The 21203-nt window shown below is 40.6% G+C and overlaps 2 protein-coding genes across 3 annotated transcripts; both read left to right on the top strand.

Moving 5' to 3' along the window:
- The first annotated feature begins 228 nt into the window (after nucleotides 1–228).
- On the top strand, nucleotides 229–4071 carry LOC306838388 (galectin-3-binding protein A-like). 2 transcript variants are annotated; one of them, XM_079366550.1, is made up of 6 exons: nucleotides 229–264; nucleotides 536–643; nucleotides 1079–1309; nucleotides 1800–1934; nucleotides 2013–2304; nucleotides 2441–4071. In XM_079366550.1, exons 2-6 carry the CDS (start codon nucleotides 559–561, stop codon nucleotides 3519–3521), a joined length of 1824 nt encoding a protein of 607 aa, XP_079222676.1. In that variant the 5' UTR covers nucleotides 229–264; nucleotides 536–558; the 3' UTR covers nucleotides 3522–4071. The 2 variants fall into 2 exon arrangements, with proteins under 2 accessions (XP_079222676.1, XP_079222675.1); XM_079366549.1 differs by having other exon boundaries at nucleotides 2004–2304.
- An 8175-nt stretch (nucleotides 4072–12246) lies between these two features.
- On the top strand, nucleotides 12247–20444 carry timp2b (TIMP metallopeptidase inhibitor 2b). Its single transcript, XM_079366385.1, has 5 exons — nucleotides 12247–12609; nucleotides 18379–18479; nucleotides 18572–18677; nucleotides 18755–18879; nucleotides 19021–20444. Exons 1-5 carry the CDS (start codon nucleotides 12486–12488, stop codon nucleotides 19216–19218), a joined length of 654 nt encoding a protein of 217 aa, XP_079222511.1. The 5' UTR covers nucleotides 12247–12485; the 3' UTR covers nucleotides 19219–20444.
- Nucleotides 20445–21203: the final 759 nt, after the last annotated feature.

The raw sequence follows: 21203 nt of genomic DNA, 5'->3' as shown, positions 1-21203 counted from the left end.
GACTCTCTACACTAGACTAGTTCAACAACCAAAATCAGACATAATTCTCAAACAAGTCGCGACTGGACCAAACACGGTTGTGCAACTTCCCAGTTTTTGGCTCTTCATGAAAAACAAAACTTAGGGAAAGCAGCAGGATTTGGAGAAGTGAACCTACAGTACTTTGAACCCTCCCTTTTGGCAGCACTTTAAATAGGGAGTCAAATTTTTTTTGTTTCAGACTTCACAAGTGGAAGCGCACTACAGGGCGGCAAGGAGGAGAAGGTAATGTTTGATTTTATAGTTGGCACATGTTTTGATGCACAGATCTCGCATTGTCATTAAGAATCAAAGTAATGCAACTGAAAAACATGTTTAAGTGCAGGGGAAATTGTCATGGTATTTTTTCCTCATAATATATGATAATGTATGAATGTATTTGTACAACAATAAGGAAAACAATGCTACAGATTGACTACTTAAAGCCATGCATCTTGAATTGTAAGTAAAGATGCTTTCATGTTGATCACATCCTTGTTTTTTTTCTCTCTATCAGAACCTTAACCCTGGTGTTTGAAAATGCTCAGACAGCGAAACTTGTTCAGTCTGTGGCTTCTGCTACTTCTCCATGAGTCTGGAAGTGCCATGAGAATGAACCTGTTTCGTGAGTAATGGGAACCGCATGTAAAGAGTGAAAAGATGTTGTACAGTGACAATCAGTATCGGCTCATTTTATCACAGATGTGTGCCCATGTCACTTGATTTATTTACAGGTCAAAAAGCATTTCATTTGAGTGTCATTGTATTACATAGCAGTCCTCTGGCTGTCACGTGCACAGTGTTATATGGATTACAGCAAACATCCAGTGTCAAGCTTTGATGCACTTACAAAATAATTCATAAACAAGTTGTGCTTAATTATTTTCTCAAGTCTGTTGTCTATGATGTATTTATATTACTCAAGGACTATATTACCTGCTTTTATGTACATACTCTCACCTGATTTATTTAAAGTAGGCTGTAGGTTATCTAAATGTGTAAACAACCTCGTGGCCTTGGTTGATATCTCACGCAGGCCTGTGTTTGTGTTTGCACACAGGAAGACCTACACAGGACAGTGACGTGTCTGTGGACAGTGACACGAAGGACGGTGACTTGCGACTGTTTGGCTCACAGAGTGTTTCAGAGGGCCGTGTGGAAGTCTACCACGATGGGAAATGGGGAACAGTTTGTGACGACAACTGGGACATGGCCGAGGCCCAGGTGGTCTGTCGTCAGCTCGGATTCCCCGGAGCAAAATCGGTTGTCTTTGGGAAAGACTACGGACAAGGTGCCGGCCACTTCCATTTATTCCCCACTAGGGGGCAGTAAAACAATTGTACTAAGTGAGGAGTTGTGATGAAACGTTACTCGCACTACAAATTCAACCACGAATAGTGTCACTGCACGACATTTTTTCTTATTTATATTCAAAGATATTTCATCACACTCCATAAACAACATTAGTCTGACAAGTCCAGATAAAAAATCTTGTTTCAAGATGTAATAAAGGCCAGAACGCATATAATAAGTGAAAACAGTTTCCAATGTTGCATGAACATTTTACTGAAGTGACATAAATAGAGACATATTTATTTACACACATTGGCTTTTTTTTGCTTTTTATACCGTAATCATGTTTATGACCACATATAAGTTTACTAGTGTTATAGCACTTGAAATCGGCCTCAGTCACACCCTAGACTGGCAGAATTTTTGCAGTGTGATTATTTTGTTTCTCCTGACATGAGTAAATGTATTACTTTCATTTGACCTTGTAGCTTCTGGACCTATTTGGCTGGATGATCTTGACTGCAAAGGCACAGAGAATTATCTGTCGACATGTTCTTTCAAAGGCTGGGGACTGACTGACTGCTCCCACAAAGAGGATGTCGGAGTTATTTGTGAAAGTGATGGTATGTACTTAAAACCTTACATCAAGGTAAAGAACTTACCTTGTAATAACGACTCCTTCACATATGTAGTGGTTCCAGGCACAAACACGACCATCGATGATTCTGCATACCCGCTGGACCACAGCATCAGTTTGTCTGACGAGCTCGGCCAACTCTTTGACAGCGGGAGTGGCTGTGATTTCCTGATCTTGATCCAGAGTTCTACTGGGAACAGAAAAGAGGATGGGACCCTTGAGATGGCTGAGACAGAAATTTGTACGCACAAAATGATCCTCTCGCGGTTTCCTTTCTTCAATGCTTCACTTGATAGCACGAATACTACAATCGGCATCAGCCGGTCTTGCAAACCATATTTCAGGTCCCTCATCAGGTAAATATAACATAATTTATGATTTTGCTCATATTCCTATTAAACAGAAACGACTTGGTTGTAATATTGAAAGCGAAGTCATTGAAAAAAATCCCCCAAAACTATTATGATTATTCTATGGTCTATTTTTTTAAAGGTACATTTACACCCGTCAGATCGATGTAACTTTTAACTCCGCGCAATGCCTCCACTGGATGGCTTCCAAGTTTGGGATGAAGCTGCTGATGGAGGACACAGGCCGACTGTTCACTAAAATCCTCCCAGAAGACGCCTCTTTCCGAACCCAAGTTTCCCTTTTTGAATATGCAGAGGAAACTGAAGACCTTGTGCTCCGGGAGAACTGTATTCAGTATCTGGCCTGGAACTACCAAAATCTGACCACGTCCCCGGCTTGGACGACCCTCTCCGTTAAGCTTCTTGGAGCCATTCTAGCCCGCTCAGACCTGGTGGTGCATGATGAATACCTCCTGCTTCAGACTGTCGAGCGCTGGATCAAAGAGAAGGGCAACTCTGTCAGTTCAGAAGCCCAAGTTGACCTGTTGACTCGCATCCGATTCCCAATGATTCCTGCAGAGAAAGTTTACGACCTGGAGTTCAACTCTTCCCTCTACAGCTACTTTACAAATGTGTATCGTGAAAACATGTTGAGAGCATTCCAGTTTAATGTTCTCCCCTTCAGCAAACTTCAGTCCAGCCCAAAGTTTAATGATGAAGATTACAAACCCAGGATCTACACCTCTGAAGCATGGAGCACTTCTATTGCTCCAACAGATCCAGTCCAAACCCTTTACATGTCTTCAAACAGAAATAGGAGGCGTTATGGTCAGTACAACGGAGGATATTATCATCCCACTCCCAGCCCGTACGGTAGAAACAGGGTATCCTTCACTACATCTATTCACTACAGCCAGATCTTCAAGGACAGCAGGGTCAGCTGGGAGGCAAATGTCTTCAGGAATAAGTATGAGTGTTCGAACCAAGGTCTGAGGTGTGAGACTGTCCCTGCAGTACGGTTGTCTCCCAGTAACTACTACAACCAGCAGAGCAAAATCCTATTCCGTAACCGGCTCCTGCTGATGTGCCAAGACAAGTATGTCTGTCAGGTTCAGGACTTCAAGGAGAACCTGGCTTATACCGGGAATGGAACCCAGAATGCCTATCCGTGTCCTGATAACCAGTACACCTACCGCTTTGTAGTGAGACCAGAGTACATCTGACCAATAACACCATGAATGTAGGCTCGCATCTAATCAATTTGTGTGCTGATGATGCAATAGATTACAATATTACATTACAACCTTTGTGATTTTCTACAGAATCTCATGTTATAACATATCAAAGCATATGATGTACATATCAAAGCATATAAGTGCCTTTTGTTTTTATTTTGTGTTTTATGAATAAAACCGCATTCATTCATTCATTCATTGATTCTTTTTCTGCTCCAGATGTACAAATATTAAAGGGACAGATGCAGGGATTTGAATGTATTGCATTACCCAAATGTGGGACAGGAGACATCCAGTGATCGAAATCAAGTGGGACACAAGGTGTGCCATATTAGACATGGGAATCTTTTTTTTATGTTAGTTTGTCATCTGGATGCGGCTCTCAGCTGGTGGATCTGTTTCCAGTGGGTTGTGATTTTTTTTATTCAGGAAGTGGTGGTGGGTTCTGAGGCTACACCAGCTGAGTACCACTGAGTTCATTCATATCATCTTCTGCGTTTGTAAAAATGACAAGCAATAAAAGTGATTTCCAGCTTTATCCAGTCCGTTCATAATTCAGTGAGTCAGTTATGTTATTTTTATAAGACCCATTTCAAGAACAGCCTAGATTCAGACAAAAGCTACGTTCAATAATACATGCTCGTATAGTTTAGTTAATCACCAGACTGTTTTATAGCTTTTTTCTTATCGTGGACACTGATGTCAATCTTTTCAGTTTCTTCTGGGCCAAACTACAGTAATAATGCAACGTGCAAAGTTTGCTCTCTCTTGCTGTATCCTCTGTCATGACCTCTGCCGTTTGCTGGGGCTGTCCAACTCAAAGACGGAAAAGGTTTCATATCATTGTTTAAAGTCAATGAATTTAGGTCTGCCTGGGAGCAATGTTATGCATTTATGCAATAGGAAGGAGCTGACATAAATAACTTCTGGTGTAGTGTAAAATGATCTTCTCGAAAATATGCTATGGTCTATTCCAGGTTATTCCGACTAGAATCAGCCATCTTAATCAATGTTAAATATGTTTTACTTGTACATGATCAGTAAATGTGATTTGTATAAAGATAGAGTGAAAGAGTTGAAAATGTAGAATAATTTGCCTGTATCTTCCATAAATTAAAAATGGTGGTCAACAGGTCCAAGCCTTGAAACATTCCTGCACAAAACTCCCTCCTGTCCATATTGTTTGTTTTTACAACTCATTTTATTTTAAAAGATATTGTAAACGGGGATAGATAGATTTTTGGTGAGCTTAAAATGGTTGATGGGCAGATTTGACACTTTCAGACAGAACAAGGCTAGCTGTTCCCCTCTGTCTTATAGCTAAGCTGGCTAAATATTTACCATATACTTTAACTGCAATCTAATGTGTAATGGTTTGACTTTACTTATCTACCACAAAACAATAAAGAAGCAAGTGTATTTAATGTTGATCTCTACGAGCTGTTAACAGTGTATCTGCATTTCCTTGTACCAGCAGGAAAATGTTCCAGTGCAGTGTTTATCAGGGGGACAGTGAGCAAAGATACTGATCATTTAAACAAAGAAAAAAAGACATTTGCACCAAGTTGCTAATTTGCGTTTCCTAACCCAAGGTACTGATCCAAAGGCACCTGCCCTTAGTTAAAGATCTGGAGGACGTTAAATCTCTTCTCCAAAAGACTTCTTCACTCCTAAACATGGTGGACAGAGCGAAAATTGTAATCCTTTCGGAGGCGTTTAAGCTTCTTCCCTGGCCAGGATGTGTAGCTTGTCATCTTCAAAGGAGTGTCCCTTGTCCCTCAGGCTTAAGTGGACAGCAGAATCCTGTCCTAAAATACCAGCTCTCCTATGCTATGTCATGTGTTGTAGCTGTTAAGTCTGGAGAGACTAAACAGGATTCTTTTCTCAACATCTGAAGGACACTCCTTAAAGATGACATGGTGCACATCCTGGTCCGGAAAGGCCGCTGGTTTAAAAGGGGTGTTTATGTAGCCATCTATGTAAAAAAAAACAAAACAAAAAAAAAAACACATCTCATAACAGAGATAGTGGTCTTAACACCATCCATCACACCCATCGTGCTGTCTCTTAAAACAACTGAAGGCCCACCACAACCTTGGAACGTGTGACTCCGTCAACCCAAAGACAACCAGGGGTGGTAACGAGTTTGTGGGAAACAGCTAACGTCTCTGATTTAACTAGCCATTAGCGTGCCAATGATCCTGCTTACTGATTGCTCCAATTCATTTTTGTAATTCAATTTTGGTTATCAGTTAGGTTTTCCACTTAAAACTGTTCAAATGAAAATTATCATCACATTTCTGCCTAACAGAAGGAGGTGAAAAAAACTGTCTGCTTTATTTAGAATAATCAGATAAAGTAGGGTGACCATATTTTGATTTCCAAAAAAGAGGACACTCGGGACAGCCATGAGACACAAATTCAGACAGGCTTCTCAGAGGTCTATGATCATGATTTATTATGCCTCAATGGTGTAAATGTAACTTCTGTAATGAAATCAAATGAAATATGTAACTACCTGTAACAAAATAATAGCTCTCTTTTCAAATAATGTGAAAATATGAACTCTTTGTTAGAAAATCCAGCTTTTAATATCTCCCTTTTCAAGGTAACAAGATAAATAATAAATTAGAAAAAATGCTCAAAAAATACTAACTTAACAAACAAAAATGATCTACTTTTAATCTTTTTTTTTTTTTGTCTTATTCATCCTGCTTTTCTTCATCCTCCTTGTCTGCCCATCCATATTTTGCTGTAGAGCTGATCTTTCCCAGCAGTTTCCAGTTGCTCAACAAATAAGCATAAAAGTCTTTGCAAGACATCTCTTTACTGTTGCTGTGTAGCTGCTGTAGTGTTTTACAGTGTTTTTGTAGTTCATCTGTGAAGCTGCACTTACGCTTCGGCATTTTGTGTGCAATCAATGCTGCTGTCTGCTGTTCCCTGTGCATGTGCACGTGCACGTCGCAGAGCCGCCCACAAAGCAGTCTCTCGACAATTACGTCACGCAACGAAGTAGTACCGTAGTATTTTGCGCCGGTCAATTTAAGTACAAGCTTGATGGTTCAATGAAAAACAGTAAACCCCGGACATTGTCATGATTTTATAAAACCCCCCCGGACGCCCCGGACAGGACGTAAAAAGAGGACGTTTGGTCACCCTAAGATAAAGAATCTAAAGACCAAGGTTTGTTTAACGATGATAACATTTTTTGCTTCACTTGAGTCATGGAACTTTCCCAAGCTATTGTGTTTTTACCAGAATGCCTTAAAGTCTTCCTGCATTTTTCTTGCGCAACAGACGGTCACACTTTGACGACATGCCTGAGCTGGTGGGTTTAACAGCCACTTTCTACAGTATAACACACAGTGACTCACGCGTTTCCCAGAAGTGTGTCCATGTCTAACTGCACCAAATGAAAACATCATAACAGATGACTGATCATCTGTAATGATCTTCAACAAATCCGCCCTCCCTCTCTCAAAGTGTTGCATAAACTCCTAAGAATTTGGTCGGACCTATGCAGGAAGAGCTGTGTGGTAACTGTAAATCATCTGCAGGTAATCTTGTGTCATCCTCATGAAAAAATAAGAAAACTGACATTGTCATCATGATGACTTGTTTTTTAACGTGAGTGATATTTGGCTTCATTTTAATTGTTGTGTAATTCTATCCACTAAATATCCAGCCTGATTTTTATTTATTTTTTTGGTGTGGATTCACGAACAACCAATAACGTAAGCTGATAAAGCTGCCTTATCTCAAGTGACATACTGGAATTTCCCAATTTTCTAAAATTTACAACAATAAAAAAAACATTTAAAGAATATTTCTTGTAATACCTTAAAATAGGTGGAAAGAACATTTTATCTTTGATTACAGGAATAAGGTGTCGCTTATTTATTTCTCCAAACAGCTAATGAAAAAATCTTATTTGTAATGTTCAGTGTTTATGAAAGTATACAGGATCCATTGCTGCACTGGTTCCCATATTTTGATAAAACATTTCTGGCATGGCATAAATTTGCAAGCTTATGTTGCATTTGCTCCGGTACTGAAGATGTGTCTGGTCTCAGGAAGCTGGAGGTTGTTTTTGTTTAAAGGCAACATAACTTTTATAGGTCCATTGAAATGAGAGTCAGGCCTTTGCATTTGACCCTTAACCTTGCAACCTTTCAGCATCTCCTCCCTCTACTGCCACATCATACTCCTTTTTTGTATTGTCTGTCTAAATTTTTAAAACTCTCACGATTATATACTTTGTTTATTTAACAGGGAAACATGAACAGATGTAAAATACATAGTTTGTGCCATGCATACAGGTTTCTATCTGTGGCTAATTTGGAAAACACTTTAAAAAATGTTTTCCTGCCCTCTTATCATGAAAATCAGCAATCATCTAGTAAACATAGTTAAGCAGTAGCAGGTTAAAAGCCTGACATTTTTCACAGGTCGGAGGAGAGAAAAACAGAGGAGAGCCATTATTGGACTTAGATATGTCAGGCAACATGAAATCGTTAATTTGCTTAGCATCTGATGGAAGTGCACTTTACTCTCTGACTTTTTGTTATTTCAGCTTGGTTAGCTTCAGGGCTTGTGGATTAGACATTAGCACAACACCAAATTGCTGTTTCAATTGTTCATCGTCTTACTAGAAGCCCCAGACATTCCAGTCATGGGCCGGCAGTGTTGTGGTGCAGCAGAGGAAATGACTGTATGATCATTTACATGTCATTTATCAGTGTGGGCCTAAAAAAAAGGCACAACTCCCATGAATACACGCAATATGTGTAGTTAGTGTGGTAACAACTGAAATGATCCCAATCACCGAGGACACTCAGACAAGAGAGCAGACTCATTGTGACGCCACACTGAAGGTGGACACCATTTCACCTCAAAGTCAATGGAGACATATTAGTGGTTTTTCTGTCTTTTGAAGCAGATGTTTTCCTCCTGTCCTTGGTGTGAACCTGCCAACATTGATTCACTGTCTCTCGCTGTCACCAATAAAATGTGAAGAGCTGCACTGACAAATGGAAAACAGTGGGAATTACCCCTAAGTCACACAACACAGAGATGGTGGAGAGGAGGGAGGGGTTTTCTAGAAGCTACGTGATGGTCAGGTCATGTGCAGAGAAGGTGGGAGTCATGAGGATGTGGGTCAGTGCCACAGCACCCACCGCTTCCCACAATGAGACCCTCTTTTTCTGTCTTGCCGGGCATTTCGTTTAGAGATTATTCCTGGTCTTTGCAAGTCTGTAATTTAGGGTATGGAAGTTCAGGCCATCCCTAATTCCTAAGCCCCTTTAAGCGTTTGTTGTGGGTAATGTACACGGGGGGCTGCTTACATTGCACTTCTTCAACAAATCCGCCCTCTCCCAACAAATTAAAACCAAATGTAGATAAAGTGACTTGGATCTTTACAGGCAAGTAAACCTCTGTTCTAAAGGGAGAGTAGCCATGTGGGAAATAGCTCAGAGTGGTCATGCTGTGAGGTCACTTGCAGGAGCCGAGGACATTGCTGGGATTTGAGTAGAGCCCACCACATCAGTCGGCATCTCAGTGCAAAGGAAGCCGACTGTTTGGACAGGGGGCGGCAGGCTCTGCCCAGAAGAAGGCGTCTGCTGTTCCTCTCATGTTTTTGGTAAACTGTGGAAAGAGACAGCAGCGTAGTTCTGCCTATTTGGTCCTGGATGTGTCACTTCCTTTCACATGTCTTTGTTTCTGTCCCACGCCCAAAAAAAACATCTGTGTTGTTTTCCACGTTGTGTCTTCAGTGTCTGGTGGCTTCCGCCATGCAAAACGAGTCATACCGGCTTGCAAAATTTCTAGCAATTTGGGAATTTTCCTTATCTAACCCATGGCATTGGTACTCTAAAGCTAAGATAACACGAAGGAGAAACCCAATTTCCCTTCAGGAAAAAAACGCAAGGGACATTGATCACTTCAAACAAAATTAAATCACTTGTCCCCTTCTTCTGCTGCTCTTACTGCCTCTCCCTGCCTATTACATGCGAGTCCAATGGAAAAGCAACCAGGCAAGAATTGCTCAAGTATGAAAAACAGTGGAAATATCTGTAGCCAGAATGCTGACAGTCTTTGGCCAAATGATGTCAGGGAGCAAGGAAGCAGCAGCAGATACAGTCCTCTCTCTGTCTTTCTCTCTGTGGCCCTCTTCTTCATTATTCATCATCAGCTCTAATCATTAAACACACTGTGGACCGACTGCGATCTTCTGTTTTCAGCCAGAATCAACACAAGAGGCCACAAACCCTAAAACTCTAAAGATCTTTTGTTTCCGGAGTTGGTGTTGCAGTGGCAAACTTTCACACAAAACCATCTACTTTTGAGCATGAGTCAGAGATGAGATACGACTGAAGTATTTGCCGTAGCATAATGTTTCTTTCACAGTATTGCAGAGGGGCTTGTGTAGCATACACACGGGTAATCGCCACCAGATTGAATCTATTAAGTTTAAGAGGATGATGTCATTCTTCTCCACTCCACCTTTCCTCCTCCAGTCTTCCTTAGATTTTTTTTTATCCAATTCAAGCAGTGTTTTTCCCGAACTTACTGTGCGCGCCTGAAAACTTTCACTGGATTGAAACCTCAAATAAGTGTGCAGTCTGACCTAAGGATGACTCAGCAAGACTCACCTAAGTATTTCCACATCTGTTAAATAGCATTACCCGAAATGTTTAAAGCTGCTATAATGGATGCATCACAGTATTATCATAACAGTATCACATGAGTGTGTGTGAAATTGCTTGCTTAAGGACAGAATATCTCACAACCTGTGGTTTGATCCTTTCTGCTTAACGGACCTTAATGTTGTGGATTATTCATGTGTGTGCCTACTATGCTAGGTAGTTAATTCCCAAATTAATTTTGTATTGCGTCTAAGTTAATAATAGTTTAGTGGGGGTTTGCATTATGACTTGGCAGCTTAAACTTTTATTACAGACAGCCATCGCAGCCATCTGTGTTTACCAAAATGCCTTCAGTTGAAAAGATCTTATCCTATAAACTGTTCAGATGGGTCTGAATAAGAAGAGTAGCAGATGCGTCTCTTAAAGCAAATACAACCGGAGACTACTGATTGATCTGGCTCAAAATGTTCCTCTATTATTGCTGCATGTTGTGTTTGCAGCTTATTTAAACAGCATCAGAACTAACTAGTCTTACTTTAAGTTCAGGGTCACCGGTTCATTGGAAAACCTTTGAAGACGGAGGGAAACAAATAAAGGAAACAACGAAACCTTTCAAAATATTGTGACAATTAGATAACTTGTAGTTGCACAGATTTTGTAACTAGCTGAAAGCTAAGTGGGGTAACTGTCCCTACGAAAGCAGGCAGGAAGTAAAGAAGGAGTTCAGATGAAGGTCAGTTTTAAACTTCCCCCCCACAGTTTCGGGTCAAAGTGTTATTGAAAATATGACATTTGGAGAAATGTGCTGATTTTGACTTTATGTTGACCAATGAGAAGATGGAGACCACTCTCCATACTACATCTTCCAGCTGAGAGCAAATACTGTAAATGTTTTGTTTTTAAATTCAAGAGTAAGCCTTTTTGTAGAAAGGTTAAAGCAAGGGCAGGACATCGTATTGCGCATTTCATTCACTGAAGTAATCCATAAGGTACGTAATGTGGATTTTACTGAATGACTCATGTTGAGTTTGACTTGTGACCTTGGACAGTACGAGTCAGATACACACACGCACAGTTTGCCACTGCTCTAATGTCTTAAAATGCCTGAAAAATTGCTAACAGTATTTGCCAGTTTGCCTTCACATATCACTCACCCTGAAGAATAAGAAATCAACCAAAAAAATGAGTCAAACTTTATTTATGTAGAACATTTCAGACAAATTGAATTGCATTTCAAAATGCTTAAGAGAGCGGAAAAGTCATTAACTAAAGGTAGTTTGTAAAAATCAAAGAGAGACTAATGTTGTAATGACCTGAAAACAGATGCAGTGGGAAACCAAGATGGCAGACTTTGGAATGTGTTTGTGACACTACAATGAAAGTGTTTGCCTCACAATATACTCCTTTTTTTCACAGTATCGTTGAACAGGTAGAAAAGGAACATACTGGTGAGCATAGCAGAGTATGAAGCAGCTTTTTTTACTTGCATGATGATGGCAAAAGTTGTGCACCACTCGCGAGATATAATAATGGTGGAGATGTTCACACATCGCCTCACGTTGAGCTCATGTGGACAAACTTTTACTGGGGGGGCTGGCAGGGAAAAAGTGCCTTTGCATTCAACATGCAACTCACCACATTTCTGTAATTTTTGGGAGTTTTTACACATGTGTGAAAACACCATTAATGTCCAGAATGAATGAATCAGGTTAGTTGTTCATAAAGAAGAGGGTTTGATGTAAGGTTTTGAATGAACATTATGGATTAAAAACTGTTGATCTTGTGGGGATGGGGATACGAGTGGAGCAGGAGTAAACATTCAAGTTCTTATCTAGGTCATGAAAAGTGTTTCAGGGGGAAAAAATGCATACGTATAAGGGTTGCCAGGGGCGATTTGACAGCTATGGATCACGTCACCCCAATCAACCTCTTCGTGTAACGTAATTGTGACAGAAGGTGACGGGGATTGCGGGTTGGATGTGAACATTTCGGGAGCCCCTGACCTCTGCGGGGCTGAAGGCTGCTCACTGGCTGAGAGCGCAGCAGGGGGAGGAGCCTGTACTAATAGAGAGCGCCTGATCCCTGACGGTGGTGGAAAACACATTTAAAGGAGCTTGAGAGCAGATTTCTACAGGAATGAACTCCCTCTCATGCGCTGTGCATCTCCCTCTTTGACAAGCGGAGCGTCAGTTGTTCCCTTGAAGCTTTGGACACTCTTAGTGTAGTTCCTGTAGGTTTGCAAGACTGCTCAACTTCCCTCCTTCACAGTTTTCCGTTTAAAATTTAAACGTCGTAGTTTTCAAAGATGACCTGGACGGCGAATTTTATCACTCTGGCCATATTGTTTCTTTGGCGAGTGGAAGAAATAGCAGAAGCTTGCAGCTGTTCCCCAGCGCATCCTCAGCAGGCGTTCTGCAGCTCAGACGTCGGTAAGTAAATCAACATGAGAAAAAAATTGAATATGTAACATTTTGTCTTTGTTTAACGTGTCGTCGAGGAGACGGTCTGAAAAACTTTGAATTCCATGTTGGGGAAAACTGTGCAGACTTGCTTTACTCTCCTGTGTTTACAATTACAAGGGGAGGAGGATAGAATTTTCTGTCTCTCACTCTTTTCTTTCCACTCCCCTCCCTCTCTTCTCCCTTCTTATAGTCACATTTTCTTTCGTTTGAATGTGCAAAAATGTAGTCTAAACTTTATGGTGCTTTTATGTCATAGGCCTATGGTAGAAAACTGTTTAGCTCACCTTATATGGGTAAAATAGGAGCACATCATTTCAAATGTTTCCACTTTTTTAGAAGATAATTTACACAGCAGACGTTTTCTTTCCATAACCAGTCATCAAAATGAAAAGCAGTTTTTTTTTTTTTGTTTTGCCACATAATTGCCTGTTATTGCGTCTTTTCCATTCCCCCCACCAACCATTATTTGTGGAGCGCAGAAAGTATAAAACCAGAATTGTTGAGGTATTTGCAACTCACACTGTGGGCCAAGTAGCGAAAGCTGCAAAAGTAATCAGTCCTACCATCCTCGGCTCAGTGTTGGAGAGGGATAAGGGTGCACCTCCTTTCTGACCTCTAAATGTTAATTGCATTGACTCTCTCTTTCAAATTCCACAGGGATAGTTTCCCTCCTATTTTACCTTTTACAAAACACTGCCTGTTGCTGCCCTCACATCAGACCTTAAACTGGGAGAGTCTCAACAGTGAGCAGCCTGTGTAGCTATTTAAATATTGCTTTGCTGAGGGTCTTTTTCTTGGTTGCGAGGCTGGCTCAGTGTGTGTGGTATGTACACACAAGCTGACTTATTCAAAGGTTTCTCTTTACCATTGGATTCCATGACTGAGGCTGAGGAAACCACATTATCCTGCTGGGCAGTTTACTGTATAAAGGAAAGTGATTTTTCAGCAGTTCCTGTTCAACCGTTTCTGAGATCATATAAAAGTTGCAACTGTGCAAATGCAGTCAGGAAACAAATGTCGACACTTAAAGAGAGTGAAGGAAGTTTGTTTCCATGCTAACTACTCTTTTAAGTTCTCACTACGGAAGGTAAAGAGTAGTCCACTTACCACCACTACAACTATAAATGAATTAGATACTAACATTAAAAACAATAGATTTGATCATTTACGGCACGTTTTCTTTAACATATATACAAAAGTTGTTTTTTTTTAGTAGTAGTTTAATTTTGCCTTGCAGAAAATTCAAACCTCTATCAATAAGATATTTTATCATCATAAGAAACACTAAACCTTTATAAACACAATGTATATTCTGGTTCCTGAGGTCAGGGGCGTGCCCAGACCTTTTTGTCTTACATGGCCCAACCGGGGAACCGACTTCTGCAAGGGTGGCATGAAGAGAATTAAATTGATTTACCTTCTTTTATTATTTCCTTTAATCCTATCTAAGCCTACTGTTGAGTAGCACAAGAGAAAGTTCATGTAAACATTTTCTGAGTTTAAGTTTTAAGGACTCAAAAAAAAAAAAAAGATTCATGTCCAAAATCACAATTTTTAAAATGGAAAGATGAGTCATTTTCTAGTTACAGAGTTTTTCTTGCCAATGTTTTAACGGGCTCGTTCCTTTCCTATGCACCTGTCTTAAGAAATTAACACAACCTTAAAAGTAGATTTTAACTCTGAGAAGGGAAATATTTGATCTTGGGTTGGCACTGTAGGGTGGCCAATCAGATTTCCATCCCCTCTGGGCACGCCCCAGCCTAAAGGGTTGTAGCAAAATGCCTGCTGTCATTGGGTGCTGGACATGCATGTCTGCAGTTGAGTACAGGGCTGACATGAAGACAAACATTAAAGTGGGCACATTAGAGCCACCAGTCAACCTCATGAGCATGTCTTAAACTGTGGAGGGAAGCTGGAGTGTCTGAAGAACTCATCAATGTAAAAGGGTACAAGCTCCGCACAGAAAGGAAAGGCCCCTGTCCAACAGGGGATTTGAACCAGGAAGCTTCTCACTGTGAGGTGACAGCGCTAACCAAAAGGAACCTTTAAAGTTAGTTCTTGATGCAGGCTTTTGATGATTTGGTCACACAGAGGACACAGGGCTCCACCTTTCTCAAACTTAAAAGAATCCCGATGGCCATCTGACATCCTACACTGATTCATCTTTTCAGTGTCTGAAGTCAAGTCCAAAAATGACCTTAACCCCCCCACAACGCCCACTCTACACGTGTTGTGCTTCAGCACCATGGATAGGCCCTCCTATGACCTTTAGTTATTCCACCACAAACTGTAATCCATATTACTTGCAGTGTCATTTCAGAAAGAGTATAACACATTTCAATAGTCAAATAGCAGATCCTGAGAAACCCTGTTAATTTGATGTTATAGTTTGGTTAATTTGCAGGCTGCTGCATAGAAAATGATTGGGTGGCTGACATTGCAAAGTGGAGGGATGCTACACTCATAATGATGGTCACTTTGTACCAACGGTAGCCCCACCTTGAACTCCAATGGCCTCTGCATCCACCTTCACTTTTTGTTTCATTTTTTCTTCTAATTAAGCAGAGTTAATGGATAAATAACAGCGTCAGTGTGGTTTGTGTGGCACTTCCGTGCTGTTACTGAATAAGTAAGACAGTGCCTTCAGGAACCCCTACTTCCTGTCAGTGTCGCATCAGTTTACTGATGTGAAAGTGTTACTTAAGTTCAGACCTGGAGTCAGTGCGAGTGTCTGTGGCCAATGGAAAATTACTCAAGGGGATGTAAACGCTTGAAAACGTAGTTCCAGTAAACCGAAACTGTAGGCTATCTGTCAAGAATGGTTAAATCTGCTATAATGGGCCCTTTTATGAATAAGTTGTCTTTATGTCAAGTGTCTTGAAAATAACATTTGTTACGGTGCTGTACTAATGTCAGTTGATTGGTTCACCTTAAAGTCTCTTCAAGCAGACTGTCGTGAGGATACTTTACACCCCTCCACCAGATTATCATCTTTCAGTAGAGCCTGGTTTATTTCTCCCCTTCTGTCCAGCATCTAAAAACAAATGTGTCAGATAGCGATGAACACGTACTTCCATTTATCCTGTCAAAGCAGACAGGCCAAGAACATAAACCCCCCCCCCCCCCCCAAAAAAAAACTCATAAATTCAAATCCATCTCTACGGTATTTGCTTGGGTCGTCATATGCTACACTCATTTTGTATTTTGCTGTTTATTTCACAACTCTTGGTGATTGTCTAATAACCTTGTGTAAACACCTGGACAGGGAAATAACAGGGAACGTATTGGTGATATTGAAAGGAAGCTGGCTTTGAACATGATTTTCCTGTACGAAGTCGGCCCTGTGCTGCAAGCTGTGTAAACAAGAGCTGAGATTGAAAGCCAGATTAAATGTGTGCACACTCCAGTAAAGGCTGTTTTGATATCAAGCATTACTGGTGATAGTGCTTTACGTCAGTCCGACCAGTCGTTGCACATCCAATGGTTCTTGACAGAATATTCCGTCTTTCAACACTCAGCATTTTCTTAACGGCATCTTCGTGTTTCATTCACAAAGAAAGAAAACCATATTCCACCATTGTTTACATGATGCCACGTGTTAAACACAATGGAATGGATAACAATGGATTTAATCCGTGGATCTTGAAAGGTTCTCGTTAATTTTTTTTCTCCGTTCTGCGTTCGACCACGTTGTGGCTTCTCGGGGAGGAGACTGCATGCACGGGACCTGCAATTACATGACATGCATTTGCTTTCTTCTCTTTTTCTCTTTGTTTTTTAAAGCACTCTCACGACCACAACACTGTGTACTAAATAATGTGTTTACGGTTTCAGTAACTAGAAAATGACACGGCTCTCTTGACTCCCAGTTCTGTTTAACATGGGATTTTTTTTAAAGGGCTTGGTCAGCTTGTTTCTGTAAACATCAACATGTGCTGTGAGATCAGCACTCGGTCAGTGTAGATAACTTGAGCTATAACCTTAAACAGTAGTACTAATGCTTCAGTGGAATGCGTAGGAAAGATGAGAGCTTACACTGGATTTGATTGGTATGTTTTTAATGAGTAAGTTTAGATGTTCTGATTTATAATTACCCTTTAAGTTCAAATTTAAAAACCAACTCCAACCCTGATTAAGCGTTTCTAAAGCCCAAGTGGCAACACGCATATATATCATTTTTATTAGCCCCATATTTCAGTGTTGTTGACATACTGTGCATATTTTCACCTGCCCTACTTTAGACTAGGAAAAGGAGAAGTGGTCTGCATGTGATTCTGCAAACTCAGGCAAACGGGATTACCACTAATCCACTGTGTAGCCCGACAAGTTGGACAGTTTCTGTCCTCAGCTCTTCTCACTCGGAGAGTTGGGAAGGATTTTGTATAAACCAAAATCAATCTTGACTTTGTGCGTTTTGTTGTTCGGCTCTTCATTGTGCACAGCTTGTTTTCATGCAGCTTCAAAGCAGCTGTGCAGCATTTAGATTGCACAACTCGGGACTTAGTTGGAAGCCAGGCACATTTTAAAAAAATACGATCTCTCCCTATCTCCCTGTGTACACGCACACACAGAGGACACTGCTACGCTAATGCTACCTCTGCAGTTTGACTGTCCATTTTCCCTCTGATCCTCTGCGCAGAGCATGCAACCACTCCATCTGTGCACACACTCGTTACCCCCCCCCCCCCCCGTTTCTCTTTTTTTCTTTAGAGTTCACTCTTTAGACCCTTAAAAGGAGATGTTCACTAAGCCTCTATTGTCATCGAATAAGGGCACATGTGGCTCGCAGCTACATACCTTACATCATATAAGAAAACAAACACAAAGGCTTGATCTTATTTGGAAGGGAGGCGTGCTGGAGATGGTCGGAGGCAGTCAGTAGCTGCCACCTTGAGAGAAAGAACGGGCTGAAGGAACATCTGGTTATCATTAGCTCTGTTGCTCGTTTCCTCCACTTAAAAGATTTTCAATCCAAACTTGTAAACGTGTTTTGTTTTTTTGTTGTTTTTTTTTACTGTAGCGGTCGCATGTCTGCACAGTAATCGCTGCAACTTGCATACTTGCAGTATTCCATAGGTATTCAGCTATGAATGGCACATGATCAACAACTTACTATACTTGATGGTTGAGATTCACGTGATAGGAGCTGTTTTCCTCTGACAAATGATTCATAGTTTTTTGATGAGTATTCTGTTTTTGAGCTCAATTGCTCATCAGTATGGCTCTGGTAATATTTTTCCACTTGATTTAGTGTTTTTTTTTTTTCTTTTTTTTTTTCCGAACCACTGAATTTGGAAGCTGCAGCTTTGGAGCACAAGTAAAAGAACGAGAGAGGGGAAGGAGAGGTTGATTTGCATGTCAGCACCTCTCTCCAGACATAGAGGCAGGCCGGCAGAGAGGCCTGGGGGTGAGGGGAGCATTCTAGTTCAGCTTTTACAAAGATTGCTGACTAGCTTCCTCCTGCGTCGGCCCAGCAGCCTGGGAGCAGGCGGCGCACATTCCTCCCTCTGATTGCAGCTGATGAAACACTCATGTGCCTCTGTCTTCCCAGCACCTGGCACATGCAAACTCCTCAGATCCAAGCCGCAGCAACGACTTGTAGCCAACACCAGCATGCCGAACTGAGGCTGGGCTTATATCAGACCCAGATCCATTTCAGTTTTACTGTAACAATAGTGTTTGAAGCTTTGTTTTCAAGAACAATGAAGGTAAATATGGGTTGTTTTTTGTGTCCAGTTATCAGGGCGAAGTTGGTTGGAGAGGAGGAGGTTGATGTTGGCAATGACATCTATGGAAACCCCATCAAACGGATCAAGTATGACATCAAACAGATCAAGGTACATTGGATAAAGCTATTATTCTCACGTAACAATATAAACCCAATTGTGATGTGTATCTGAATGTTCTGTCCTCTGTTTCTATTTGTCAGATGTTCAAAGGTCCAAACCAGGATATCGATGCCATCTACACGGCACCATCCTCTGCAGTGTGTGGAGTGAATCTGGACACTAACGGCAAAGAGTATCTGATCACAGGTAGAAGTTCTAACACATTAGAAAACGTAGCACAGATTGTCCCTGGCTGGATCTGATGCACTCTTGTGTCTCTCCAGGCAAATTGGAGACCGATGGGACGATGCATGTCACACTGTGTGACTTCATTGAGCAGTGGGAGGAACTGAGTGCCACCCAGAAGAAGAGCCTGACTCAGCGCTACGAAATGGGCTGTGATTGCAAGGTAGACCAGTCGAAAAGACGTATTCAGCAAAGTAGAATTAGCCACTTCTGAGTGACCGCGAACGAAAATAATCTTTTGAAAAAATACAAAGTGCATGTTGTAAGCACAATCCCTGATCTCGCTCTCTTTTCTGTTTCTTAGATCACTCGCTGCACCTCCATCCCCTGCGTGCTCAGCGGCCCGACGGAGTGCCTGTGGTTGGACTGGGTGATTGAGAAGACAGTCAACGGAAAGCAGGCCAAACACTTTGCTTGTATCAAGAGGAGTGATGACTCTTGCGCCTGGTACAGAGGGTCAGCGCCGCCCAAAAGGGAATTCATGGACATCGAAGACCCTTAGCTCCACCGCTGTCCAGTAGTCTGAAAATGTTGAGATAGACTAAGATAAATAAAAAAAAAAGCAAAAAACATCAATAAATACAAAAATCAACTTTTGTTTGTCCTTGCAATGAAAGCCATAGGGTGTGTGCTCTGTGGTGAGGTTGAAAGGGCAAAATAGTTTTATTTGCAGGACTCTTAATGTTTTTTTTTTTTTTAAACTACAGTCTTCTGAATTCAGCACTTTCAAACACTTCTACTCCTAAATCTGTAGCACTTCATCATAAACCACTCCTCCCTCTGCTGAAATAAAGTGATAGTCATTATTAACTTTACTGTTTGTGGCATTTTCGTTTCTGTGCTACCGTGTCTTATTCTAATCAAAGGCCGTGTTCAAAGCAGAAAATATTTCCATAGTGCTACACAAACATACCTATCAGTCAAAGTGTAACAGTCGTTTGAATCTGTGAAATCAGCTGGTAATCAGTATCCTGATTTGTGACAGCAGAGCTTTTACAAGGAACCAGGGATAACTATTGCTACTCCAGCCTCCCATTCTTTCTTTTGCCATAAACAAACAAAAAAAAAACATCCCCCCCTTTTTTCTTTTTTGGTGTAACCAACTTGTTTTGGGTAACTGTTTAATTTGAGATAACCCAGAATAGAAAAGTACGCACTTTGAACACGATTGTCACACCAGCCACATTGTCTCTAAGGGAAAGTTTTAGGGGGAAAAAGAGGCTTCAATCCTCCTTCTTGTACTTTTTTTCTAATATAACATCTCGTTGTAGTGCTTAAGTGTAAGAGCATATTTAATTTAAGGAGGTTAAATAATGAATCATATTTAATTGAAGAAACGCCACATTTGGATGTGTATTGTGACAAATGAACCATTGGTGTTGTATAAAGAGCAGGCCGCACATTTTCACAGTATTAGCCATATATACACATTTGGTGTGCATTAAAGGTCAAACAGCTGGCCTTATTGTTAACAGAAAAATTGTAACTAATAAAGCACTGTCTTGCAGAGCCGTTAATGTCACCGCAAAAGTATTGAGCAATTGTTTTGTTATTTTAATACTTAATATGAGACTGTAAAATGATTCTTTATTTGAAACTGTAGTCACGTATGCTGTCTTGTGCTGGTTTCACATGAGACTTTTGATGTGATTTTTGCATGCATGTTCATTTGAAACAATACTGTACATTTTTTTTTACTATTATATTAAATGCCAAACCCTGTTTTAATGATTTGCTCTTTTTTTTATCTACCTCAAAACACTTGAACATTTATATCAAAAATTCCAAAGTCAGAAAAAAAATGTTTTTTGTTTTAAGTGCATTAATAAACATCACAATTTAAGCTGAACCAAGTGATGTGTGTTGAGGGAGGAGCAGACTTCACTTCAGTTCGAGGACAGCATAAGTTATACAGCATGCATGACAGAAAACAGCACAATGCTCCCAAATATCAGGTCTAACTTTCACTCTTTAATCATCGTATTTTAGAGACTGCATGAGAAGATGGTACAAGCTGCGGTTACTGCTTTGCGACACTATCGCAGCGATCTGCTGCCGCCTAGTGGAGAAAACATGAAATGGATTTTACCTCACGAGCCTCTGCATGTGAACAGATATGATACTATCCATATTCAACCATTTAAAAACATCAGATATGCCAGTAAAATGGAAAATTATTTGATTGTCCTTAATGAGAGTACAGGGCGAATAACATTCACAATAATAGCATGACAGTAAGTAGAAGTGTTACAAAAATATTATATCACAATAAAAATAGGCTTACACACTACTCCACGTCACTCCAATGGCACTACATCAAAATCCAATAGTTGGCGATATGAATATTTACTGGAATGTTTATAATCAAATATTTAGTAAAATCGGCACATGTAGTGGAGATTTCATCAGTAAAATCTATTTCTGTTTCTAACGAGAGGACGCTGTTTGTCCGCGCCATGATGAAGTAATAACAAATCCCAAACTACA

Source organism: Symphodus melops, assembly GCF_947650265.1.
Source record: "Symphodus melops genome assembly, chromosome: 17".
Lineage (NCBI taxonomy): Eukaryota > Metazoa > Chordata > Actinopteri > Labriformes > Labridae > Symphodus > Symphodus melops.
This window is presented reverse-complemented; position numbering and strand designations above follow the sequence as displayed.